Raw genomic sequence first — 27817 nt, forward strand, 5'->3', positions numbered from 1 at the left:
TGGGGTTTTGAGGTCGTCTATTTCATATTAGCTGATCAGTCCTAAATTCTTGCTGCACAGTCGGAATTCATTTCGCCCAATCAGAGCTCAGCATCTTTCACAACTTCAGACAACAGACAGATGTTTCTGTATGTTATCAGGGTTTTTGTCCGTATCTGAGCTTGTTGTTATAAGTAATCAATCATTTTAACCATCATTTTTCAAGCCAAAAAAACACCCTTTCATGCCTGCATGTTCTCAGATGTGTGATTTTGCTCCTTGTAAACTCCGAATGCAAAACAAGAGCTTTGATGGCGTCACCTCGTTCTCTGGGATTTTGTGATGGGCAGGTTGTCTGATCAAACCAAACAATTCATCACAGAACCGACTGATCATTTGAGCAGCTCAGTTTCTGTACCTGCGTTTCCACCGGAGGAACCGGGGTCCAGATCAAGTTCCTAGTTGTTTTATCCTTCAAGTCCTTGCACGGGGGTCGTACTTTCTGAAGGACATTTTTCAGTGGGGCTTGAACTGCCATTTTTGGATCATTTGCTGCCAAAAACGACGGAGTTCAGGTCCCACTGAGCGTTTATGGAAGACATCCATCGGGAATACGAGACGAAGATCCACAAGGAAAAGGTCCAACTTTAAAATTTCATTCACACAAACGTGAAAATCAACTGATGTTTTGATACTTCAGACTGATTTGCTTCATCTTTAGAGGGCTTCATGCCAAACTGGAGGAACCTGAACTGAAGGAAGCTTTCCTCCCTCTGAAAGCTCCCGGATGTTAGTCAAACAACATGGATGTCTAATGTCAGCCGAAGGCGACTGCTGTAGGTAAAGAGACCCAAATTGAACCTTTCCTCACCTGGTGTGCGGGCAGCATTTAAACCCCATGAAGAGTACAGGCAGGATCAAAGAAGTGCCCACTGCAGCAGATTTTAAAAGTGTGTCACCTGTCTGATGATGGTGATGTCATGTCCTAACTGCTTTTCTTTGAGAGTGTGTTTAGAAATCAGGATCCTGGGCCCCTTAACTCGGGTTTTTGAGGGTTTTGCATGTGGTCCCTAAATGAGCTAGACTGATGCAGGGAGAAAACATAAAGCAGCACATTCTGGTCAGAGGTTTGTTCGCAGGCTGTTATGTCACTGTACTGAGTTCACATCTCAGAAAGGAGGGGTCAGAAGGTTTTGCAGGTCTCACTGCGCGCACCTGCGTCTTGACTTGAGGACATGGGTCCAAAGGACAATAAGAGCACGTGCGACCCGGCAGTGTCCTGGCTCGATGTTTGTCTGTATTCTTGGTTGAAGCTCCGGCTGACAATAAACAGATGAAGGCGGCTACGGGGCCTGTGCCACCCCGATGGGAGGAGAGGACGGAGCAGAGGGCAGGTCCAGCAGGGCGCGGTCTTCTTCTTCTCCCGCGGCACCTCATCTGTACTGTAGTAGGATCTCTTCCATTTCCATTTCTGCCAACAGCCCTGCGCCACAGGGACGCATTGAGAGCAAACCCGAGAGGCAGAAACCGCTGCGGGGACACCCTTTGACCGCCGTGCCCAACAGGCGCAGCCAGCCTACGCACCGCGCGCCTCCGTGTCTGTCTGTAGCCCGTTTCTCACAACTTCAACACAGAAGGACAGCTTTGAACCTGCCTGCCAAGATAAACTCCCCTCGCCTATTTATGCCCCTGCCTCCGCGTGCACTCGGGACAGAAGTGTGTCAGCTGCGCAGAGGACAGGTTCACGTCTCTCCAGCGGCGCACTGGCCACTTTTACGCGCTGGGAATGGCGACTTTTGGGGACTCTGGGATGAGTCCTGTATCGTTATCGCCACTCTAAGATTATAAAGGTGAACCCACGCGGGGGAAGACACTTCGAAAGAAATACAGCGGTGACATTTTGGCCTCCCGCCGGGGGGTGACACACCGGCTCGGGGCGGAATGCTGCTCCCGACGCTGGTGACGTGCCTCGCCGGGTGCGCCTTCCTTCTCTCGCCGGTCAGCGAGGGCTGCGGACCGGGTAGAGGCTATGGCAAGAGGCGGTCACCTCGGAAGCTGGCGCCGCTCGCCTACAAGCAGTTCAGTCCCAACGTGGCTGAGAAAACATTAGGGGCCAGCGGGAGATACGAAGGGAAAATAACCCGGAACTCTGAGCGCTTCAAGGAGCTCACCCCGAACTACAACCCCGATATCATCTTCAAGGATGAGGAGAACACAGGTGCAGACCGCATGATGACACAGGTAACCCTCCCGTCTGCAGAGTGCTCCTGGCCGGGTTCTGTCAGGACTTGGGTCCAGTTCTAGTGGAGGTATTCCGCTTTACTTGGTGCACTTTGCCCGGTCTTTAAGCGCGTGGAAGCTGTTATCTTTTCCTCATTTTTTGTTGACTCAAGGTTCCTCACTGCAAAAAAAACAACAACTTTCTGATAGCCTCATTTTTTTTTTAAGACTACAAATATGAGTGCTATTTAAATAAGCTGTTTCAGATGGCCAGATTTAAATCACAGCAGCAACATCAGAAGATGATTTTCCTTTTTTTCTAAATGAAACAGGTTTAGCACTTGTCCTTAAAAGAAATTGGTTTTAAGGTGGATTCTTTTTTTTCTTGCAGTTTGGCTCTTTGGGAAACACTGATTACAAAATCTGTCTGTGTGCACAACTCATTCTGCAGTCAATTCTGAACACCCCACGGCTTGTTGACACGGTGGAGTCTGAATTGTGAAGGTGAACAGTTTGAGTCAGAGTCCTCCTCTTCTGCTTCACATGAAGTTTCAGAGGTTCACTGTGGGCAGCTCATGCGTAAAAGAGGGCAACCCCGTCTAAAAATGTACGGAAAAGTGGTCGCTCTTAATTAAAACACTATGTCCTCTGTTTTACATCATGTTTTTTGGTGGAAAAACAGCCAAATGTCGTATTTGGTTAGAGCCCGGGTCAAGCGTGTACTGATGTTTACCGTTTTCGTTTTTAGCCCGACTGGCCAGAGTTAACAGTCGCCTTTTGGACTGTCAAAAGATTTTACGACACCGTCATTGATGTGGCCCCGGGTGGAATTTATTTGACTCCCAATTTCCCCAGGAATAAAGTATTTATATCTGGCTCTTGTGACCGCGGGCTTCCTCCCGAGCGGCAGCGTTTATGTCCACAGACCCACGTGGGGAATGAAAGCGCGCACTCCAGTCTGGAGCTGTCACCGAGCTGCGCGCACTGCAAGAAATATCCAGCGGAGAGAATCACTGCAGCGGAGATGCAGTGATAAAGTCATGGGTCAAATCTGCACGTGTGGATGAGTCCCTTCAATTTTTTTTGGTGGTGCAAGTAAACCGGATTTAGAAGCTTAATTTGAGTTTTATATTCCAAATTCAATAGACATGGTTGGATTGTTCTCTCGTGCTGTGGCCAATTTGACCAGGAAATGAGTCCAAATCGCAATAAACGTAAAATTCGACAACTTGAGGCTTGTAATGAATTAAATAGTTCAGATAAGTCTTAAGGCGAAACGACGTCTCACATTTTTTGCAGCGCGCACCCCGAGCCTCTGCGCGTCAACGGCGCTGACCTGCACACAATTTATGGGCTCCAAGCCGCAGGAGACAGCCTCCTGTTTGTCTTTTACTATTCCGTGTTACTTTTTGTTTGTTTTCGCAGCGCACATGTGCAAAAATAGCCCACTTCACTTGTGCTAAAGCCTTAATTATACGGATTTTTTTCGCCTCTTTAGGTTTTATTCGCTTTTCCTGGGCGCTTGTGCTGCATATACAGACGCGACTGTTCAGGGGCAAAGCCACGCTGCAAAAAGTGGCACCTTTCACCTTTAATGCTCTTTCAGTGCATGGGTTTATTTGTATATATGCAGAGAAAAGCAGACGTGCCACATTACTTTACTCTTGCACAATATATCTTCATTAATTTGGGGGATTTCTGGGACACGTCACGCGTAAAATTTGCTCCTGAAAAGGCAGATTATTTCACTTTCAGCAAACCATAAGGATATCATGAAGATAGTCTAATTGCATTGAGATCAAGTGAAGAGACCGCTGTTTTTTGCAGATTTTGAAAACAGTCTTTTAGACGCCACAAGAGACACAACGACTTGTTCAGAAGGACACTTTTTGCAGCGCAAAGGTGTGCATATAGGCGCATGTTGTCAGCCTGTGCGTCCAATGTTTGTGCAGCCAGCGGTTTAGTGCTAAAACCGCTCCTACAGAAACCCCCGTCGATCTGTATACCTTGAAAGGAAAACCAACAAAAATCTATCGTCTGATTTATGAAGTCCAGCTCGTTGCTCTGACCGCACAGAGAAAACATAAGACGTTAAAATCCACACTGAACACCGTGAAAAGGCATCTGTGGCCACCGAGCCACGAGCTATTCTTATCACAGCCAACATGGAAAAAGACATTTATAGGGTTTAATCCCAGTTTGCAGTCGTAATAGGCCGAGATTCATGAAACGCTGCATCACTGAGAAAAGCTTTCAGAGGCTGCAGGGACGTGACAAGACGGCCTGCACTCACGCAGAGTTGATTTAATAAGACTGGAGTCACCGGATTCTGATCTCTTTCATTACATCTGCCACTCAGACGGAATAAAAGCAACAAAACCTCAATTCAGCTTCAATCCAAATCAGAAACGCTTCAGAGTTTACCTTCATCTGGAGGCTGAAACCTATTAAACTCTTTTAATGAACAATTTACACACTGCACTCCAAAGTACATCGTACCTGCACGTTTTACCAAGACATTGTGTTTAATTGTCGAAACAACCAAAACGCATAAATGAAATCGTGTTTTACAAATCTTAAAGTTTTCCCCACGTTTGTCAAATTCAAACTGTCAGCAGACTTTTTCGACAGCCCCACTTCAATCAACTTCTTTCTACTTTTATTAAGTGCACCTCGTGTACAAATTTCAGTATTTATCAAGCTGAAATTTGTTAAACTCGTGGACAAAATAAGTTAATAATTCAGTCATATTTTAATAGGATCACTATGAAACAAAACTATTTAAACATTCATGTTTTCTGAAAATGATTATTTCATCTCTTATATTTTCCTAAAATCAGAGTTTTAAAAGAAGTCGGTCCTATTTGCACCTCTTTTAAAATGACTTCTCCTCACATGTTCTGTGAATGTCAGACCGGGTGTGTCTGAGAGGTCACCTGAGATGTTACGGTGTTGCTCTGACAATGCAGCCGGAGTCCTGATGAGATAAATGGGAGGATTATTAGCGTGAGCTGGAGCAGGAGGGAGTTGATCCAGTCCTTCAATGGGCCCTCTCACCTTCTGTTTGCTCACCCTGACCAGACTCCAGGTTTAGAGGGACGCTGAGGACCTCTTGTTCCTGCAGCGGCCACCCCCGTCACCCCCACCCACCCGCTCTCCCCTCCATCCATCCCTAACATAGCCTCCCGGCTCCCTTCACTCACCACAGAGAGCAAACAGCCTGAGCCGGGACAGCAGGGGTGCATTTTGGGAAGGCTGGAGCCACAGACAAGGAGGGTGGGGGTGTGTGGGGAGTGGGGGGCGGAGGGGTGGTGTGGGTCCGGTGGAGTCCACGGATGCAGGTAGAATGGGTCTTTGTTAGGTGTCCCGACTTTTCTGATTAATTCCAACCTGCAGGAGCAGAGGTCCGGGGTCACATACTTTTGGTCATGTTGTGTACGTTTACATGGTTCTGTGTTAGTTTCTAGATCTGTGCAGACAGATTTGTGCGTGCAGGATCATATTTATGCAGACAAAAATAAGAATTAGTGTGCTGCGTTCCTTCTGCTGCAGCGCTGCAAAGACAAGCTCAACTCTCTGGCCATCTCGGTGATGAACCTCTGGCCCGGGGTCCGGCTGCGGGTCACCGAGGGCTGGGACGAGGACGGCCACCACTCGGAGGAGTCGCTGCACTACGAGGGCCGGGCGGTGGACATCACCACCTCGGACCGGGACAGGAACAAGTACGCCATGCTGGCGCGGCTGGCGGTGGAGGCCGGATTCGACTGGGTCTACTACGAGTCCAAAGCCCACATCCACTGCAGCGTCAAGTCAGGTGAGCAGCCGCGGGACCGCGCTGGGAGAAAGCTTCTTCCAAATCACAAGCAGAACGTGTTCCAGGGCGCATGAAGATGAGCTGGTGAGAGGTGTTTACAGCTGCTCCGCCTCCATCACAGACTTCTGTTTCACGTCACTGAAGCCTTTCCACTTTAAATTCAAACTAAAGAAACCGTACAGGAGGACAGAAAGCTGCAGGCTTTTGTTTTCGAATCGAACTGACGACAATCTGAATGGAAGCTTTACAGCCTCGAACATTTCAGCTTTTCAGGTGCCTCGTCCATGTTCCCGCCTCGTGGCTCAGCCTCAGGATCACGTTTACATTCCTCAAAGTACGGCATCACAAAGGTCATAATGGTGTCAAAACTCACGAGTCGTAGTTTCAAAAACTGTCAAAGATGAAACCGATATGTCGCTGACACGTTGAGCTTTGTTTTGTAGAAATAGACACAAAACTTGAAAAGCTCAACAGAAAGCGGTTTCCTGTTGAAGGCAGACAAACGGACAGAAACTCAACAGCAGCTGCTTTCCTTTGCTTTCCTTTCTAACTCTCTCTGTCTCTGATCACTAACCCTCATCTTGCTTGCCTCTGAAGTAACCGGGCACTCGTCAGCTCTGAAATCCTCCTTCTTCCTCTTCTCCCTCGTCATCCTCTCCCCTCGTGTTCCCTCAGAGCAGACGTCACATCTAAAGGTCAGCTTCTGTGAGCTGTTGGTGGCTTTCTTGCTTTCTTCACACCGAACCTTCAACAGACACATCTGGATGATTTCAGAGGATTCAGGTTCATCAAATCAGGCCGTAGGCTAACAGTTCTTAGCATGTGTTTTAAATGAGCGACTTCTCTTATTCACAACCACAAATTCAGAGATGAGCTGTGGAAAACTTGGTCAGACTGGATAGAAGTAATCCTGAAGTGGTTCCTCCTGAAGAGTTGTTGCTGGATGACTCTCGGCTCGTCTTGTTAAAGAACTTCACCTGTGTTCACACCGGAGGAGAAGGTCCACCTTAAAATCTTGTTAAAGTCGTCTCTGTTTTGTTTCGTGGCTTTTTGAAACACCAGCTGACTAAATCAGCTGATCTCCACCGGGCTTTAGACCGTTGGAAAGTTCCTGAAAAAGTTCCACCTCCAAACCGGGTCAGGATGAGACGTACAGATTCTCATCACGGTTCAACATACTCAACAGTTCATGGGGTGTGTGGATTGAGAAAATGTGCAGTTAGCATGAAAAGTAACACAGACGTGTGATCCAGAAGTGGACGCACACATGTGCTGAATGTTGCAGCCTCTTGTTAAAATGCATCAGAATCAAACAGCCGCTTCAACATCAGCTGACACATTTACACTGAGTGGTAACGGACATTTTCCTTTTCTTTCTCCCTTCTCCTGCGTCATCTCTCTTTTCCCTTCCTCCTCCTCCTCCTCCTCCTCCTCCTCTCTTCTTCCCTCCCAGATCGGGTTGCGAGGGCCCAGTCCTTGACTTGATCAGAAGGGCAACCAATCAAGTTGGTATTTTTCTTTTTCATGTTTTTGATTTCTCCTTTTTTTTTCTACTGTTTTCCCTCAAAATTTCCTCAAAAATGACGTTGTTAGGAAGTAAAAGCAGCCAGCTGAGGAAACGTTTCCCAACAAATCCCTGAAACGGGGGACAGCTGGACTTTAGTCAGAAAGAGGAGATAACCACTAGGGGGCAGCACAGCACGGGGACGGCGAGATGAAGGACTGGACCGGCAAAAAGGGGGAGATCCTGTATGAGGAGGAAACACTGGGATTAATGGTGCGTTTCACCTCCGACCAACACATTTCATCCAGGAAGACAGTTAGGAAGGTCATCGGGGAAATACAAATATTTCTATTTCTTTTATTCAAAAACTGAAACTAGTTCTGGCAGGTTTTGTTTGGTAATGAAGAGCTGTGTCGATATGATGAAGTGGGATGAGGATGATTTACAGTAGACACTTTCAGAGGATTCCTTTTTATTTATTTAAAGTTTTATCACCATATAAAGAGGCAGACGTGTTCCTGTTATCCAGCGGATCCCCACCTGGATGCTGGGAGTATTTATTTATTTCAGCCATTTATCCATTACTTTCAGCTTTTTCAGCCTGTCATCCCTTACGTTGAACTTTTAGTAGGATGTGTATTTAGTGTAAGTCAAAATAACTATGTAGTAATTCAAAAATATCATAAATTAGCTCATAAATGTGACTTTATTTAAAATTATTTGATTATAAGGCAAAATTATTACTTTCAAAGTCATTGTAATGGTATAAAAAGTCATGCAAATAAAATAACATGACAATGATTTAAAAAAAAAAAGATAGAAACTGCAATATAAGAACAAGAATAAGAAATTAATTTGACTCATTAAACCAGAATTGTGAGATTTCAAGTCAACATTTGAACTTTCATACAAAACTGAACACCAACAGTTTATTTGACATATTTGAGCTCTTTTGTTGTCATATGATAAAGTATTATCTTATTTATTTATTTTTCAAAGGAAAAAAAAAAGTATTGTTCCCCTTAATAAGTTTTCGTTGAGTGTCTGATGAAACAAGATGATGATCAGCAGCATGAAACTCCTAAAATCACAACAAACGGTGAATTCACGTTCCCAGAAACCCTCGAGACCCGTCGACATACTTCTAAACGTGGAGTCATGCGACGTTTGTCCGATGATTAACCCGCTGGCTCCTTTTCCTGCTCTGCTCCTTCCTCCTTCAGGTGACTTATCTTATCACCTGGCCTTGGCTTTCCTGCCCTCCCCAAATATTTATCCCCAGATAGACTTGAGACTGTCCTCAAGTGTCACTTTCAAGTCCTTGGACTCATTGTCACGAACACAGTCATGCCTGAACACGCGTGTAGAAACACACACACACATTCAGTCAGGGCTGCAAACAGCAGCTTTTATCTGGCAGCTCGGTTATTCTTCTTTTATGTCCAGCCGAGGAAAGAAAGAAGTCAATATTTAGCTAAAAGGAGCTGGAAAGATTTACTGTTGGCTCTTTAGTTTGGGAGCTCATTTCTGCCAAGAAAACCAGATGAAATGTTAAGAATGAGAAATAAAACAATATAAAAGATGAAACTTTTTTTCAAAAATGATGAAGTATTTAGTGAAAATTGTGCCATTTAACTAAAAACAGGAGATTTTACTTTTTCTTTTTATTGCGTGTGATAGAACAGCATCGTACCTCATCATTAAAGTCTTACGGTCATCATTTTTGACTTGGTGTCCCGCAGCTGTAACTTTTCTATCGTTCCTAAGTTATTGTTCCTCCATATCTGAAGACTCTTCTTTACCCTCCTGTCTCTCTCTCTGTCTGTCTTCAGACCACTCTGTGGCGGCGAAGTCTGGAGGTTGTTTCCCCGGCGAGGCCTTGGTCTGGTTGGAGAGCGGCGGTCTGAAGTCTATCAGTGACCTGCGACCCGGTGAGCGAGTCCTGACCTCGTCGGGCAGCGACGGCCGCGGGGAGCTGCTGTACAGCGAAGTCCTGACCTTCCTGGACCGGGACCCCGGGACCCGCAGGCTCTTCTACACCCTGCAGACAGAAGCCGGGGCGCAGCTCTCGCTCACCGCCGCCCACCTCATATTTGTGTCTGAGGGGAACTGCTCAGAGGGGGCGATGCCTGCCCGCGGCGCCCTCAGGACTGTGTACGCCAGCGACGCCCAGCCGGGACAGTGTGTGCTGGTGTCGGAGGGTAAAGCGGGACAGAGCCACAGAGAGGGCCGTCTGTCCCGGATCAACCGGGTCAGCCTGAGGGAGGGGAGGGGGGCGTTCGCGCCGCTGACCCAGCAGGGGACGCTGGTGGTGGACGGCGTGGTGGCGTCCTGCTACGCAGTGGTGGACCAGCACTCTCTGGCTCACTGGGCCTTCGCCCCACTGAGGCGGATGCACATCTGGACCGGGGCCACTGGGGGCCACAGTGACGGGATCCACTGGTACTCACAGCTTTTACACTGGCTGGGGAGGAAGCTGCTGGACTCAGGACGCCTCCACCCGCTGGGGGTAGCTCAGGACGGCAGGTGAGGAAGGAAAAAGCTCAAAATGAACAAAAATGAACCTGAACCCCAAACCCAAGCTGGAGAGCTGAACAGGACTGTGATGAACTTCCTGCCCAGACACAGAGGCCTGATGGGAGTTTTTCAGCAGGAAGAACAAACTGTGAAGTGACACAGTTGAACGACGACCAAAAAAAACGTGCGCACACAGATGTTTTTATGACTTTTGGTGACATTTGTGTCCTTAAAACACTATGAAGCAATAATCCCTTAAAATACCTTTAATTCAGTCTGAAAACACCTTAATTTAGTCTTTAAGGTTAATGACTTTTCTTTAAGTTTACACACTAATTATCAATTTAAGTGTTTTTAAGGCCGATATCATGGTCTTAATGGATTATAAGATATAAAGGGGTTTGAATACTTTTTCTTAATGTGTTAAAGGGGATTTAAGAGATAAAAATGCTCCAAAATTGAACAGGTAACATGGAAGGTTTCATTTTTAATATATACTGTAAATTAAGGGGCGTTTTAGTTGCCTTTAAAATCTCTTACAATCCATTTTTGTATCTCTTAATTTCCCTTAGTCTGACGTAACCCTTTTAAATACCTGAATACTGAGGGAGAATCCTTTTAAATTTAATTTATTAAATTGATAATTGATGAATTTGTCTGACATTAAAACGCACATTAAACTTACTGTTTTTTGAAAACCCTTCGAACCGTGCAGGTGATTCCAACATACCATCATATATTACATTCCATTCAGAGTACATCATTAAATACTTCGTTTTAAGGTCTAATTTAAGGGATTTAGTTTCATAGTAAAGGCCGCAGGGATGTTGTGCTCTTTTTCTTCCAAAAAATGTATGTAACTTTAATACAGAGACTTTAGCATAAATGATAGAGTGTATTTAAGTATCGTTTGTTTACAGAAAAATCCAATAATGTTTATGAAGCTATTGTTATGGGTGAAGAGATATTAAAAAGATTTATTTTTGAAATTAAAAGGAGCTGTGTCGCTGCTTTATATTTTTAAACGTGGATTAGCCCGCTGTACGAGGCGATAGGTCAGCAGGCCGCACCAGGAAAAAAAAATCCCAGGAAGAAACGTGATGACTAAAACAACTACAAAGACAAAAGTGAAATTGAATAAAATCAGCTTTACAAAGAGAAGCAACGTCGCACAAAACACCTGAGAGATTCACAGTCGGAGACTCAAAACAGCTACAAATGACTCGTTTTGTGCGTCTTTCAGTTTGAGGGGTCTTGTTCCTTCATACAAGAATCAGGGGGCCTGTTAGATGTGTGGATGCCCAGGGCCCCGTTGCTTCTTCATCCGTCCAAGCTTCCTGTGAAGGTGTGGCCGATTTACCTGACGTGAACGGGCCTTTACTGACACCTGCAGGTGACTTCTGCTCCATGGCTGTCCGCGTATTCCTGCGGCTCATGACTGCGTCTCTCGGGGAGTTTCAGGACTGATTTGGGTCTCACATCTGACAGGAAGCTGCTCTGTGCTCAGAAATAGGGCCGTGAGCAACGGCAGCAGCAACACACCAGTTGCATGTATGCAACAGTTGTGTGCTAATAATAACAACCTGCTGCGCCTTTAAGAGAATGGCCGAGAAGGAAACCTAATATCTCTCCATATCGAGCTCAAGTCTCATCAATTAACAGTAAGAGCCGAGAACGGGCCGATATCTGAATCTGTCCCTCTGCTCTGTTCTCCACACTCCACCTGTTTTCTGTTGGGTTTTCTTTTGTCTCACACTAACCGGATTCAATTCCGCATTGCACCTTTAAGGAACTGTCACCAGGATTAGAGTTACGCACAGCGAGCCAAATCGAGGGCTTTTACGCACCGTCGGTATCCAGAGGAGGCTTTCCTTCAGCGACACTTCTCCCTCTGCCTCTCCTCTCCTTCTTCTTCGCTGGTTCTCACACCGCCAGGGAGCGACATGGCCGAGATGGGGAAAGGGGTCACCGCCGGGAAACTGGCCATCAACGTCCAGAAGAGACTCACCAGGGCGCAGGAGAAGGTAAGAGAGTTTAACTTTTCATTCAGCCGAGCAACAGAGGCTCGCATGGCCGCGGGACACAGTGTCCTGCTGTGAAACTGGATCCCCTAACTTTGTACCTTCAAATACCTGCAGGTCGCCCATGAAAGCTGCTGTGACTGAGGCAGGTAACAGCAGTCAGCGGACTGTACAACAGGGAGTCTAATGGGGCTTCTAGGCACCTTATCTAAAAGGGGCTGTTGAATTTAAGGGTGTTTACAGCTTTAAAATCGTGCAGGTAACTCGTGAAATCGCCTGGAGTTAAAGGTTAAGAGTTCCACTGTCACTAAACCAGGCTTCACCCTGCAATGCTGTTGCTGTAATTGGATTGGGATGAGTTAATTGATTAATTGCAGCGTGCATTTCAATTGGTTTTCTGCAGGATTTACGGGTGAATCTCAGAGCATGAAAGCCACTCATGACTTCTACAGTAAAAATGAGTTAAATGAGGTTTTAAGGGGTTTAAGGCCAAATTCAGGGCTGCCTATTGTGAGTTTGGGGGTATTCTCTTGATCCTGTCAAACTCCTCAAAATGCATATTGAGGCACGTGTCAATTAATGAATCATTCATCCGTTATCTACACCTGCTTTATCCTGAACAGGGTCACAGGGCGAGGGGGAGGGGCCTATCCCAGCTCACTTTGGGTGAAGGCAGGGTTCACCTGGACAGGTGGCCAGTGCATCACAGGGCCACATAGAGACAGACAGAAACAAAGACCATTCACACCTAAAGGACATTTGTAGAACCACCAATTAACTTCAGGTGCATGTTTTTGGATGGTGGGAGGAAGCCGGAGAACCCTGAGAGAACCCAGGCAGGCACAGGGAGAACATGCGAACTCCACACAGGAAGGCCCGGATTCAAACCCAGAACCTTTTCGCAGTGAGGCGACAATGCTAACCACTGTGCCATAAAATTTGTCAAACAAAATTGTTTTTAATCACACAGCTTTTCTAATTAATACCTTTTCAAATCTTTTACCAAACATATTTAAATACATTAGTTTTTTTTTTTTTTTTACATCTATTAAGATTAAATATTGTTACTTTTCGACTTTTGTTCCTTAATCCATCCAAATGCTGAATTTCAAATTCATATCATTCATTTAAAAACGTCATCTTAATTTGTAACATCTACTGATTTAGCTGAAGTGAAAGCAGGTTAATGATCATGAACTCTTTTCATAGTTTGAGTGAATGTTTATGCTTTCAGAAGAATTCAAGAAACCACACAGGGGAGTTGCAGAAGCCAGAAAATAGCTGTAAACGTGTCCAAATGAAACCTGATCAACAGTCTGTGTGCAGCTCTGAGTTATTATTGTCTGTCCTAATCACTCCTGTTTAAGCCTGCTGAGGTTTTACACTCTAATCACTTCAGTACCGCACCAGTCTGCCGCACCAGGACCGCAGTCAGTCAGAAAGATTTCACATTTAAAACACTTGTGAATTATTCAGAAGGGGGCCGTCGTGTTTTACATAGCATGGTTATTATAGCTTAGCATAACAACAGGAAACAGCTAATCTGGCTCTTCCTAAAGTTCAACATGACCTGGAGTCTGCAGGAATGCCAGCAGCTCTGTGAATCTTCTCTGTGTCTTCATGTGGAACCTTCTTCATGAACAGTGGACAAAAATGACTTTAAGAACCAAATTAAACAAGAACCATGTATGATATGGAAGAGCCCATAAACAAGGACAGAATCTACTACAGAGCTCATGCAAAGTTCGTCCAGAGAGGAGCGTCCACTCAATGAGCTCTTATACTTCACATCTAGTGTTTATTAAGGTGCATTCTGATCATTTCAGGCTGAATGTGACAGTTTTTAGACAAAAAAAAAACAACAAAAAAACGGCATACAAACCAGAGTGTTTTATAATACTTTGAAAATCGTAGAGTTTGGCTGGTGGATTGTCAAAAATGCCCAAATTTTAGCAGTAAACTACAAGAATATTTCCAAGAAAGGCGTCGTTATAAGGGGAGTAGAGACTGGACAAATATTTTATAAAGTGGTGATAGAAATTGGGTCGCACTGTATTTGCTGTCCGACCTGAGAAAATGAAACAAATCCGTTTATAAATAAATAAATAAAGTGATATCTGATGTGTGGCAGCTGAAAGTTGACGATGTAAATTAAGAGTATTTTTAGTCTTAGGAAATGTCAATTTATAGACCATTTATCACTTTTTTCTTAAGACCTTGATATATAACAACACTTTCTCTCCTTTCCTTTATAATTACTGCCAAATTGCACAGGTCTTGTAACTATCCCTGTAATTTACAGCTTAATAGCAGCTAATTTTGGAAGATTATTGATCATTAATTGGGTCATCAAAATGTTTTGGGTTGTTTGTCAGAATTTAGAGTTATGACATCATTATTTCTAAACATTAAAAGACACTGAAATGTATCTCAAAGCTTTGAAATCCAGGATGAGAACTCAAGGTTTCTCTTCTTTCATGGATGTTTATCTTGAAAATTAAGTCAAGCAGCAGAATGCAGAGATGCAAGTCAGAGTGTAAGCAGTCGGTGTAACGAGCTTTCAGGCGAGCCCTCGAGCTGGAGAGTAAAGAGGAAGGTCAGAGTATCATCTTCCCTCCGAAGGCCGGCGGAGGTGGAGGAGGAGGGGTGGTGAGTCGGCTTCAGCTGTCTGTCTGCTGGCACGCTGCCCTCCACCCCTCACCTCATCCAGCTCCACACTCAGTCCGACGTTGGTCCGGTCCACTGAGTAACCACAAGTTTCTCTACAACAATGACCAGTTCTGAAGTGTAAGGACGTGTTGGTCCTATAGGGGGCGTTTAATGTTGTTTTATTATGAGGACATGTTGGTCCTATAGGGGCGTTTAATGTTGTTTTATTATGAGGACGTGTTGGTCCTATAGGGGGCGTTTAATGTTGTTTTATTATGAGGACATGTTGGTCCTATAGGGGCGTTTAATGTTGTTTTATTATGAGGACATGTTGGTCCTATAGGGGGCGTTTCATGTTGTTTTGTTATGAGGACGTGTTGGTCCTATAGAGGGCGTTTAATGTTGTTTTATTATGAGGACATGTTGGTCCTATAGGGGCGTTTAATGTTGTTTTATTATGAGGACGTGTTTGTACTTTAGGGGGCGTTTAATGTTGTTTTATTATGAGGACATGTTGGTCCTATAGGGGCGTTTAATGTTGTTTTATTATGAGGACGTGTTGGTCCTATAGGGGCGTTTAATGTTGGTTTGTTATGAGGACGTGTTGGTCCTATAGGGGGCGTTTAATGTTGTTTTATTATGAGGACGTGTTTGTACTTTAGGGGGCGTTTAATGTTGTTTTATTATGAGCAGGTGTTGGTCCTATAGGGGGCGTTTCATGTTGTTTTGTTATGAGGACGTGTTGGTCCTATAGAGGGCGTTTAATGTTGTTTTATTATGAGGACGTGTTGGTCCTATAGGGGGCGTTTAATGTTGTTTTATTATGAGGACGTGTTGGTCCTATAGGGGGCGTTTAATGTTGTTTTATTATGAGGACGTGTTGGTCCTATAGGGGGCGTTTAATGTTGTTTTATTATGAGGACGTGTTGGTCCTTTAGGGGGCGTTTAATGTTGTTTTATTATGAGGACGTGTTGGTCCTATAGGGGGCGTTTAATGTTGTTTTATTATGAGGACGTGTTGGTCCTATAGGGGCGTTTAATGTTGTTTTGTTATGAGGACGTGTTGGTCCTATAGGGGGCGTTTAATGTTGTTTTATTATGAGGACGTGTTGGTCCTATAGGGGGCGTTTAATGTTGTTTTATTATGAGGAAGTGTTGGTCCTATAGGGGGCGTTTAATGTTGTTTTATTATGAGGACGTGTTGGTCCTATAGGGGGCGTTTAATGTTGTTTTATTATGAGCAGGTGTTGGTCCTATAGGGGGCGTTTAATGTTGTTTTATTATGAGGACGTGTTGGTCCTATAGGGGGCGTTTAATGTTGTTTTATTATGAGGACGTGTTGGTCCTATAGGGGGCGTTTAATGTTGTTTTATTATGAGGAAGTGTTGGTCCTATAGGGGGCGTTTAATGTTGTTTTATTATGAGCAGGTGTTGGTCCTATAGGGGCGTTTAATGTTGTTTTATTATGAGGACGTGTTGGTCCTATAGGGGGCGTTTAATGTTGTTTTATTATGAGGACGTGTTGGTCCTATAGGGGGCGTTTAATGTTGTTTTATTATGAGGACATGTTGGTCCTATAGGGGGCGTTTAATCTTGTTTTATTATGAGGACGTGCTGCTGTTATTACACCTGTGTTTAACTCTATTATCATTAATACTCTACAGTATATTTAAACACATAACTGCTTAAAACTACATTATTGTCCATTAATAATCTTTTTACTCCTCATAAATGCTAAACAAGAGGCTCAAAGTAACGTATTGCTAAGAAATGTAATAAAACACATGGACAACATCAAGTAAACATTTTTTTTTTTTAAAAGGTCAAAGTTGAAGTAATTAGGTGTTTTGATATAATGGTATAAACCAGATTGAATACTGAGTCTCCTGTTACAATTAATTCACAAAAATAAAACCAGTAAAATTAGTAATTTTGAGTCCAAACTTATCAAACCCTGCTGGAACACCTGTCCCTCCCTCCCAGGACTCCCAGCATGCCTCACTGTTGTGGGTGGGGCACAAGGGAGGGTGCATCTATATTTAGACCTCCCAGACCTTCTCATCATCTCTTTTAATACCCCACAACCTGCCTGTGTGTGAGCTGCTGGTGTATTTTTGGGGGTTGAAACTGAACACCCACGGGTGGTGGACGGCTACAACACTCGTTTGTACTTCCATCTTTGTGGGGACGTGATGCTTTCTAACCTGAACCCAAAAACAAAGCCCTCGAGCAGCAGGTTGTCCTCAAAAGGTCCAGAACTCACTCAGGTCCTCACAAAGACAGACGAGCCAACTATTGTCTCATTAGACCCGACTTAACAGTCTTTACCACCTCTTTTCAAAGACGTCACCTGAACGCACCGTGACACATTTGAGTGACGAGTCCACAGACTGACAGACACTGAGAGCTGTAACAGATACAGCAGTTGTGTCATCCAAAAATAACTCTGGACTCAATTAAATTCTCTAAATTCTTCATTTCGCTGCCTGAATAATGATCTTTATTTACAACGCAGCACATTTACAAAGTGAAAGAAACCTCTTTGTACTAAATGTCTTCCAGATGAAACAGGTGTTTCTCTGAGGTGTGAATTTGATGCATTTCCTTGGATGTGCTGCAGCAGTGGGGAAGTCCCCTCCGTCGTGCTGACGGTGGGTTGTGTATCCGTCACAGGATTAGGACGGCAGGTGGTGGAGGCGATGATGGTGGTGAAGGCGCGTCTGTGTGCTCACAGCCAGTCATCTGATCAGATTAGCTGCTGACCTTCTTCGAAAAACAATAAAAGAAACCACACGGTGAAAATACTACAAGTCCTGCATTTAAAACCTCACTTATGTAAAAACTGTCATCAAACAATATATCGTAAGATTTACCTCTGAGATTTAGTGAAGCACAAATATGAAGTTGCATAAAATGGAAATAATTAGATTTGTGTGGCAGTCTTTTAGCTCCTATCTGGGTGTTTTCTATGCTTTCAGATATGCTGCACTTGTATTATATTCTTCTGTAAATTGATTGTGGTTGTGCAACAGTGTGGAGTCTTAAAAAGACTTCATGCGTGAGTCATCATCAGGTCACACAGGCTTTGAACTTTGACCTCCTCTGCTGTAGTGAGGGAGGAGCTGTATTGAACAGGCCTGACTTCTAAAGGTGTCTCAAATAAAACACCTTGCAGACTGTGTCATGCATTCCTGAGCTCCTCACCAGCTTTAACCATCTCATGCATGGACGCATGATGAGACGTGGATTTATCTTCCCGTTGGGTCTCTTCTTCGTCACCTGGTTATTTTGACTCCTTGCTGCTGTTTCGTCTCTATTTTCAGTGGGTTTAGATGTAGACTTACACACACACACACAGCTGGTGTTGGAGGAGACATGGCTTTGACAGGCGGCCTGAAAATAGACAGATGCATGCCTCCAGTTATAGTGAACAAAGTAGCAGGACTGATACGAGACAGAGCGACGGACGGATGGATGATGGACGTCTCTCGTCTTCTCTGCAGGTCCTGCAGAAGCTCGGCAAAGCAGACGAGACCCGAGACGCTGCCTTCGAGGAGATGGTGGCCAACTTCAACAAGCAGATGGTCAGGATTCATCTTTCTGATCTTTTATTGACGCAATGAATTCAAGAGATCAGATATAAGATGGATTCAACTTTAAGTCTCATCTTAAGTAGTAAATGTCATGTTTTAGTTTGGCCCTTGAATGTTTGAATAAAGCCTTGTTGCCGTGTTCCTCACCTTCCTCGCTCGCTGTGTTTGCTGTTTCAGGGAGAAGGCACCAAACTGCAGAAAGACTTGAAAACCTACCTGGTAGCGGTGAAGAGTACGTGTGTCTGATTGGATTCGAGGCAGCAGGCTGTGATTTAACACTGTGTCCATTAACAGCTGATCTGGTGGAATTAGTTAGGGTCATAGGATCATGGCTGTTGCTGCAGACAGTGATATCTTATTGTCTTGTGCTGCATACATCAGGGATTTTACTGACCTACAAGTAAAACTTGCTCACTGTGGTCAATTGATGTTCCTGTTTGTGTCTTAGCGATGCACGATGCGTCGCGGCGGCTGCAGGACTGTCTGGCTGAGATGTACGAACCCGAATGGTTTGGCAAAGAGGAAATGGACGCGATGGCTGAGGTGAGACAGGAAGTGGTTTATTGAAGTAAAAGTATCAGTAACTGCTTCAGCCACAGCTGTTCTCTATATCTATAAATATCTACACAGAAAATATCTTCCACAGCTTACGTGAACAGATGTAAATGATTACTTTTACATCCTGAATTCAGCACTATTCATGCATGATGCAGGCACTCCTTTCACATCACACATTACCGTGTGTGAAAAATCTTTGTGGCTCATTCTCCACTGTGTCTTCCCTTCTTTTCTACCTGCTAACACACTTTGTTTTTCCTGAACTGCATGCTTCTCTCCTTCCACCCTGAAGGAGATGATAGAGAAGGAGTTGGACAATAACTTGGAGGTAAAATGCAGAAAGCTTCCAGAGTTTCCCACAAAACTGATGCAGTACAAAAGAACAGAAGTTGTTTTTACTTTTAGCAGAAAAGTCAAATACAAACTTCAGATTTACTGTTCAATAACGAAGACACAAAGAATGTAAAAAAACCTCCTATGAAAGCTTCCATCTGCTGCTGGTCTGTACAGCTGTTATTCCTGTGTGGGACACACTGGTGCTGCTCTGCAGACTCTTTAACTGTAGAACTGTCAGTAGACAAAGAAATCAGGACGTTTTCACTCTGCCAGACTGGACTGAGACAACAGGAGCATCACTTTATTTAAACAGGAAAACCTCGTGCACTTGCAGATCCGAGAAGGGCGCAGACGGACAGATGATCTTTTAGTCTTCATATCTTTTCTATGCACTGAAGAGTACACACAAATACATCCAACATCGCCACCAAGAAACAAACACAGCCATAAATAAACCAAAAAAAAGATCATTTATTGTCACAGGTGATGCTAAAGAGAAGCCGATCTTTCAGATTGTAACTTTAAAGCATTTTTAAAAAAGGAAACATTCATGTAGAAATTAAAAGAATAGAAACAGGAAATCGAAATGTTAAGAACAGACACGTGAACACGGGAGAGGAGGTCAGGATGGCTGAAGAAATGAGCTAAATGAAAAGGGCAGACGTCGCGTGGAAGCAGCCTGGCAGCGTGGAAACAGTGATTTTAGCGGTATGAATGAGTTCAGATGTGAGTGTTATGATGACGTGAATGTGCTGCGTGTTTCAGGACTCGGACACGCTGTGGTTGGACTACCACCAGAGCGTCACGGACAAATCGCTGCTCTCCATGGAGACCTACCTGGCTCAGTTTCCTGACATCAAGGTGTGTTTCTGTGTTTCAGAATGAAGGATGTTCAGCATCCAGAGCTGAAATTATCAGTAGATTTCATATTTATTCAAATGACAAAAAATGTATTGGCAAGATTTTGGATAAATGATTTATTCTGCAAGCAGCTTCTCAGATATGAATATTTGTTATGTTCCTTCTTTTTTTACTTAAAAATAAAGAACCTCAACTTAACTTTAATGTCCATCCATCATATGTACAAGACAGAGAGATTGAAATAGTTTCTCACAGTCCCACGGTGTGCAAAATACAAAGATAGAAAAGATGATGTCTGCTTCAGCATCAAGGATTAACAATGAGACTCTTTCTGCCATTTGCTACCTAAAAATATTGATTCATTACCAGCAAAAATAACTGAAAGTTTTTTCTTTCATTTGAAACTTGTGTTTTAAAAACTGCTGTATAAATAAATCTGTATTCATACATTACACTTTAATAAGAGTGTTGCCGTCCTGCAGGCTCGTATCGCGAAGCGCGACAGGAAGATGGTGGACTTCGACAGCGCCCGGCATCACTTCGGCTCCTTACAGAAAGGCAAGAAGAAGGATGAGGCCAAGATCGCCAAGGTAACCACGTGTGTGTGCGTACGTGTGTGTCGTCAGCTTGTGTGTTTGAGCGTGCTCAGATTAGAGTTTAAAGGAATAGTTCAGAGTTTTTGACTTCAGGTGGTGTCAGGACATGAATATTCCAGTTTATACTTCTGCACGTGGAACTACATATGTAGTTAGAATATTTAAATATCTTACAGCAAGAGAGACTCATCTGCCTGCTCTACATTAATTAAGATTTTATGGAGCTCCATATAAAATCTCTTCTGTTTTCATTTCCTTTCATGTGTTTTAAAAAGCTGCAGTTTGAAGCCGTCAGTGTTTCTCACTGCTGATATTTTCTGGTTTGAATTTAAACTGTTTCCTGACAGAGATTATCATGAATTTCCAGAATGGTTTTAGTAAAATAAAACCTCTCAGTAGAACTGTGTCTGTTTGCTGTTCAGACATTCATACCACCTCAACTCAACCAATCAAAACAGTTTAATTTGCAGCTAATTATTCTTCATTAAAACTGTTTTCTCTCACTCACCAAATGCTAATTAACATGTTTGCATTTTTCTTGAATTGTTGTTGTTTGCTTTTTGTCTTTTCTGTCTTTCTCCGCTCCTTTCCACCCTCTCCTCCACCTCTTCCTCTCCATCTTCCTCCTCCCTCTTCCTCTCCCTCTTCGTCTTCCTCTCTTGCATGGTGTGTGCGGTTAGCAAGCAGCCCTGTTGGAGATGGCGGCTCCCAGCTGGGCTCAGGGTTTGATATCAGCTCACCAGGTGGCTCAGACTAACCTCTGCTTCAACCAGGTGAAACTCTGGTTGATCACTGACTCCCCCTTCCGACCAGGTCCTCCTCGGCCTCTCACGTGATCAGCACTGTGAGGTGGACCGTTACCGGAAGCACCGATGCAGCTTATTAAGTTCATTTTTGTACCATTTGGCTAAAAAATGTAGAATTATCCAAAAGACTTGTGTGTTGCAGTTCCTTTAGTTTCATCTAAACCTTTAAAGAGAAAGATCTATCAGTATTATTCAGTTAGCCTTGGTGAAGGTAGCAGGCTATAATATTTTTTTACTGGCTAATATGTTGGATAACATCCTATGTGAAGGTTATACATGTCATCATGTGTTTGTAGGAAGTGGGGACTTTTATAGTGAAGACCGAGGAAGTGCTTTATTATTTTCCTGGCTCTGATTGATGAGTCATCTTCATCGGTTGCTTATTGAAACCTCACTTCTCACTCGGGAGTCTTTCCAAACCGCTCACACTGCTGATCACGTCTGCAGAGCCTCGTTATAATTTGAACCCGATCTAAACTATTGTTTCCCTCCTTCTTGTGTCGCACATGATTTAGTCTCATCATGATGTTCCTGCAGCTCCTGTATGAAACCCTGTATGTTTGTCTGCATGCTCGTGTGCTCATGGACAGCTGTTGGACATTTTGTGGTACAGACACAGATATATTCAGTGTGTGTGTGTGTGTGTGTGTGTGTGTGTGTGTGTGTGTGTGTGTGTGTGTGTGTGTGTGTGTGTAGGCTGAGGAGGAGCTGGGCCGAGCTCAGAAGATCTTTGAGGAGCTGAACGTGGAGTTACAGGACGAGCTTCCAGTTCTGTGGGACAAGTGAGGAACTTCTTCTTCGTCACCATCTTTTCTGAAGACTCAGCTCAAATCTTTAAAAACTTGTGTGTGTGTGTGTGTGTGTGTGTGTGTGTGTGTGTGTGTGTGTGTGTGTGTGTGTGTGTGTGTGTGTGTGTGTGTGTGTGTGTGTGTGTGTGTGTGTGTGTGTGTGTGTGTGTGTGTGTGTGTGTGTAGTCGTGTTGGCGTCTATGTTAACACATTCCAGAGCCTGGCAGGTCAGCAGGAGAAGTTCCACAGAGAAATGGGGAAGGCGAGTCAAACTGATCACTTGTATTGATCCCATTCATGGCCGCATCGATCGGTCTGTATACAGTTATATATTCAGTCTACGGTCTGTCATCTAAACTCGCTCTGTGCGTCTCCACAGCTCAGCCAAGACCTGAACGACATCATGACCAAACTGGAGGAGCAGCGGGACATCAAGTGAGTTCATTCAGACACTTTGGATTAAAAAATGTGTCCACACATAGAAGGAGTGAGAATAACGTTCCTCATGACGCCTCCTGCTGCAGAAAAGGTGCTACTGCAGTGACAAAGACAAGCGACGGTGCAAAGAGGTAAAACCGGCAGCACTTTAAACCTGCATCAGGTGCTGATGAGTGGCCATGTTTGTCACCAGACATAATGCTTCCTGTTCTTCACTGCACGTGTGTTTGCTTGGTTTTGGCTGAAGGTGAATTTTACGTACAGGAAATGACGTGAGCCTGCTGCTCTGTGACCAATCACAGCTCTCCGTTCCAGCTCCCCATCAGACGATCGTTTATCTTCCCTGAACTCTGGAACAGTTTCTAAATTTTCCTCCATTGATATTTTTAGGACAGGTCTAAAGACGCATCTGTCTTCTTTAGCCTTCTAATGAAGACACAACTCATCACTCTTTAATTTGTTTTTATTTGTTTCAATCAAATAATCCCATAAATTAGATCCTTTAAAGAAGCATTGATTGTTTTTGTAGACTTTATCAAAAAGGAAAGTTCGAAGCTGCACGTTAACCTCCGGACTGACCAACTGACTGATTTGTGTCTCAGGACTAAACGTTTAAATCATGTGCTTAAGAGCAGCTCTGCAGGTCTGGAGTTAAACCTGTGACACTTCCTGTCTACTTCCTGGTTGGTTGTTGATACCTGAAAATAACTAACGTCTGTGGATCTGTTCAAGTGCACGTCTATTTTGCGTTGTGACGTTGGTGACCCATTTCACCTGTTAACACTCGAGACGTTTGTTTGAAGCTCGTTGTCGCCCTCTCATGGACAGTTGTGATTTGCACATGGGATGACTTGGAGTCTGTATTTCTCTTTAATTTCTTGATTTTTGTTTTTAATGTCCTTCCTCTTTTCTCCTTGTCTTCCTCGTTTTGCTCTCCCATCTCAGTGAGGAAGCCAACCACAGCGAATCTGCCAGCTCAGCACCAAAGGTAACAAAGCACATCAACACAATGATCTCCATTAAAAACATGAAACACTTCAGTTTGACCTGCACAGAATACTTCAAATGATCTCAAATGTGAATCCTGTCATGCAGGTAAATGATTGTGAAGTGAAAGAATTTTGTGGTGAACCTTTGTACTTTCACAACACATCCACACTTCATTATGAGTCACTTGTAGGAAACAGCTGCTTGTGGCAGCTGCTGTAAAAACTATAAATATTCCAAATACTTGTGGGATTTCAAAAAGTTTCTGAAGCATCTAGAGCTCCAGAGTTTGAGAGAGGACGTTAAACTCCCTGTATACTAACATGCATCCGTGTCCCCCGCTCTTCTTGCATGCGTGCACATGTGTGCTGTGTGGTTGTGATTTAACCCCTGCTGGTGGTGCAGAAGCCCGGTCCTCCTCCCGGCCGGCCTCCGCCCAGACTGACGCCGTCCCCGGACCCGAGGCAGCAGCAAAGCAGCGAGCTGGAGGACGAGGCCTCGGTGGCCGACACGAACGCAGACTCCCCCACCACAACGCCACAGGTCAGGCTGACTACCTCGACATCCTGGCTGCTCAGGAAAAGATCCCCAGATAATAAACCCTCCTACCCTGATCATATGTATGTATGTGTGGATGTGTGTGTGTGTGAAGCAGTGTGAGCCCGGGTCAGGGCTGAACCTGCTGGACTGGGATGTGGAGGTATTACAGCCCATTCCATTTCCAGCTCCCAAGGTGGGTGTGCTTTGAAAAGGTCAAAGGTTGCTGGAGTTCTGTCAGAGGCTTAAAGACTGTGTTTACATGCAGTTAAATAAACCAGTCATTTCATTTTAGCCAGTTAAACACACAGTGGCTCTGTTCTGAGGGGCTGCAGCTCCAACCAAAGACACATAAATAGTCCACAAAAGTGTCACTCGTGTTCTGTTTTCATTTACAATTAAAAAGTTTTTAAATGTGACTGTTTTAAGCCAAGAAAAAAAAGAAAAAAGAATGTGTGTTTGGTCAAAAAGATGAAAGCCAGTTTTATGTGTCATTCACAGAGTGAAAGTCACATCTCTGACTGCATGTAAACACAGTGAGTGTGTGTGACAGCAGGAAATCAGCCTCTCACTGAACGTGTGCTCACTCTGTCTCCCTCTGCATGTGAATGCTTGATATTAACAGGCTGATCAGACTGACTGCTGATGGTGATTGATCAACTGTGCCTTCATTATTTTAAATGCATTTACCTGCCTCTCCTTTTGGTCTCTGTTTTAAATTTAAAATTGATAAACTCTGTCTCTCCAGCTTCATCCTACAAATATAAAATAAATGAATCCGCAAATAAGATGAATAAACACCTGAATAACTGATTAGTGCATCAACAACTTCAATCATCCTTTAAATTCCTGTGTTTTTAAAGACTGACTGAACTTTGGATTTTAAAAACACACTTCATGTTCACGTTTGTTGGTTGAATATTATGACAAAGATGTTTTTCCAACCTCACTAGTTGTGTTGTTTCTCACTGCTGCACACAAGGCGCCATCATGGGACTCATGGGTAAGCATGGGGTCATCTTTAGAAAACCACATCTCCTCTGCTCTCTCTTCATGGACTGAAATAAACTCTCCAATTCGTCCTTTTATCCATCAAACCTCCTTCCTTTGGCCTCTTAAATCCCTTCGTCACCTTCCATTATCCACCCTCCACAACCCAAATGCTCCTCCGGCATCTCCTTTACGTTCTTCATCCTCCTCTCATCCGCCCACCTACTCTTCCTCCTGCTTCCAAACCGACCGCGATGCTCCACTGCCCCTGACCTTGTAGCAAGAACAGACGGCCACGGAGCAGGTACCCCAGCAGGAGGATGACCCGGAGGAGGCCCAGGGTGGCTGGGATTCAAACGACAGCAACACCCAGAGCTACACTCAGCCCAGCTGGGACGGCACGGAGACAGCTGAGGGTCAGGAGAGCTCGGACGACGACGGAGGCTCCGCAGCGCAGCCGTACACCGAGCCCAGCTGGGACGACGGCGGTGGCGCTGCGGGACAGGGCGGCTGGGGGGAGGATGAAGGCGGCCAGGTAGAATGGGACCTCAGTGGGATCTTCGATAGTCCAGGATCCCTCAAGTCACAACAAGACCATCTTTCCTGATCTTCTCTTCTTGTTTCCCCACATCAAGCCCTTCTTTCATTGTCATTAATCATTCCTTCGACTGTGAATGACACACCTGAACTTTTCTGCCTGTGTTTTGGTCCAGAGTGAAGTGACCAACGGCTCCGATGGTGAACTCCCTCCAGGATTCATCTACAAGGTGAGTGGACCTCATGTTTCTCCTCCACACCAGTTCTGAGTCACGTCATGCACTTCCTCAGGAGAGGGGTTTATACACAGAGCAGATATGGATGAAATCGTTTACCTTGGCTGTGCTTTGACTCCAGGTAAATGCGGTACACGACTATGCTGCCACCGACGGCGACGAGCTGGAACTGAAGACCGGAGACGTTGTGCTGGTTTTGGCCTTTGACAACCCGGACGAGCAGGTCAGCTGACCTTGGTCCACTCTGAATGTGCACAGTATAAACAGGATGTGTAAAACTGCAAAGAAGAATTGTGCTGACGTAACGTGCAATGCTAGATGTTAGACGAGTTCAGAGATGTGCAGTATAAGATGATAGATTTCACGGGCAGTCTCTGTCAGTGGTACGTGTTTTTACCTTCAATTTAGCAACCAGTCATCACTGATTCATGCTTAGTAGACACAAATAGTAGTAACAGTTCTAATAAATAATCTTCTTTACTTATTGGTCACGCTTGTATCTTGAATGCAGTTGACTCTTTTTGCTGTGAAACTGAGTTTTCGTTCTGTGTGTCTGCAGGACGACGGCTGGCTCCTGGGCGTGCAGGAGTCTCAGTGGGCGCAGAAGAAAGATATTTCAGCCAAAGGTGTTTTCCCTGAGAACTTCACTCAGAAGGTTTGAGGTTTACACAACATGAGATTCTGCTCCAAACCCGTCTCATATCTTACCTGAGACAGACATATTATCATTAAAGGTCGACCCACACACCCAAATTTATGATTAGGATCCAAAAAGTGCACTGACATACAAAGATATCTCATATATATGCTGCACAATGATTTGTCTGTGCAGGTGAGAACAGTGGCTGATAGTATGTTATGATAAAGAATGAGGTTATACCCTGACTTCCAACGCTGTGGTAAATGATCTCCATTCATTTCAAATATTTCATCAATCTGTGCACCCAAAATGAAACTTATCTCGATGTTTTTGTTTTTATTTATTCCTGAAATTGCTTACATTTCTGCTGAACTCAAAGAAAACACAGACCGTATGTTAGTAATATTGAAACAGGATAAATAAGTCATGGATGAACTGTATGAATGTCAAAATGATTTATGTTTTTGAGAACCTTCACAGTTCCTTGCATGAAACATTTCATTGTATCGTCATTTACTTTGTAACATAAACTCTGTGACACTCGGTGAGGTCGCTCTGGGAAATATGAATGAGAAATGCAGGTGTCCTTGAACAGAGCCCTGGAGAACGCCACAAAGGCTTTGCCTTGCATTATCTAAATCTGTTAGAGTTTCTTTGATTTGTAGGATTTTCAAAGGGAACAGTAGTTTTTCATTTATATTATTGGCCATTTTGAGGACATGACTTGATGTGTGGCTTACATTTTCTAATGAACATATGGTTTTATTTTGATTATTTTCATCTTTTCATTCATGGATGAAATGCTAAACATCACCATCAAACTCAGCTGCTGATTTCTCTCCTTCATCTTTTTACTCACCGACATTTATGACACATTTTGAAACACTTTTCATATGAGTTTGATTCTGTGCTGACTGGACCTTCAGTCTGCTGCTGCATAAAGGACAACACATTTTCTTTCGTGTTTTTTCCAGTAGAAATCAGGTTTTGGCTGCAGACTTTGAGTCCATGAGTGCAGCTAAATGGGAGACTGAGGGTAAAGCATTTTAAATGTTTGGTTCAAACAGATGCACCTGTCATTATGTTAAATCCATGCAAGAGACATTTCTATACTGTGCAATAGATGAAGAAGGAATCAGTCCATGTGTTAACGAATGCACCGTCTCATGGATCAAATCATTAAAGATGAATGAAACATGTTTCCTGTCAT

General features: G+C 44.1%; 2 protein-coding genes across 3 annotated transcripts; both read left to right on the forward strand.

Annotated features, from left to right (window-relative positions):
• The first annotated feature begins 1920 nt into the window (after positions 1–1920).
• Positions 1921–10081, forward strand: LOC138633852 (indian hedgehog B protein-like). Its single transcript, XM_069720321.1, has 3 exons — positions 1921–2220; positions 5752–6013; positions 9350–10081. Exons 1-3 carry the CDS (start codon positions 1921–1923, stop codon positions 10045–10047), a joined length of 1260 nt encoding a protein of 419 aa, XP_069576422.1. The 3' UTR covers positions 10048–10081.
• A 1595-nt stretch (positions 10082–11676) lies between these two features.
• Positions 11677–27806, forward strand: bin1b (bridging integrator 1b). Of its 2 annotated transcripts, XM_069720325.1 has the most exons (15): positions 11677–12058; positions 18208–18288; positions 18475–18529; positions 18746–18840; positions 19957–20052; positions 20535–20642; positions 22151–22236; positions 22429–22504; positions 22622–22677; positions 22767–22811; positions 23626–23668; positions 24073–24210; positions 25908–25961; positions 26089–26190; positions 26527–27806. In XM_069720325.1, the coding sequence occupies exons 1-15, from the start codon at positions 11978–11980 to the stop codon at positions 26626–26628; spliced, it is 1218 nt and encodes a 405-aa protein (XP_069576426.1). In that variant the 5' UTR covers positions 11677–11977; the 3' UTR covers positions 26629–27806. The 2 variants fall into 2 exon arrangements, with proteins under 2 accessions (XP_069576426.1, XP_069576425.1); XM_069720324.1 differs by lacking the exon at positions 24073–24210 and having other exon boundaries at positions 11680–12058.
• The last annotated feature ends 11 nt before the right edge of the window (positions 27807–27817 follow it).

This window comes from Brachyistius frenatus, unplaced genomic scaffold, assembly GCF_029030835.1.
Source record: "Brachyistius frenatus isolate BFR_SWC_R1_liver_20210118 unplaced genomic scaffold, ASM2903083v1 Contig_238, whole genome shotgun sequence".
NCBI classification, from domain to species: Eukaryota; Metazoa; Chordata; class Actinopteri; family Embiotocidae; genus Brachyistius; species Brachyistius frenatus.

Excerpts from the sequence above, each read along its gene's own strand:
- LOC138633852 (XM_069720321.1), top strand. The coding sequence starts at position 1,921 with ATGCTGCTCCCGACGCTGGTGACGTGCCTCGCCGGGTGCGCCTTCCTT. Across the intron at positions 2,221-5,751 it reads CAGACCGCATGATGACACAG|CGCTGCAAAGACAAGCTCAA; the intron begins GTAACCCTCCCG and ends CTTCTGCTGCAG. Across the intron at positions 6,014-9,349 it reads CCACTGCAGCGTCAAGTCAG|ACCACTCTGTGGCGGCGAAG; the intron begins GTGAGCAGCCGC and ends GTCTGTCTTCAG.
- bin1b (XM_069720325.1), top strand. The coding sequence starts at position 11,978 with ATGGCCGAGATGGGGAAAGGGGTCACCGCCGGGAAACTGGCCATCAAC. Across the intron at positions 12,059-18,207 it reads TCACCAGGGCGCAGGAGAAG|GTCCTGCAGAAGCTCGGCAA; the intron begins GTAAGAGAGTTT and ends TCTTCTCTGCAG. Across the intron at positions 25,962-26,088 it reads CTCCAGGATTCATCTACAAG|GTAAATGCGGTACACGACTA; the intron begins GTGAGTGGACCT and ends CTTTGACTCCAG.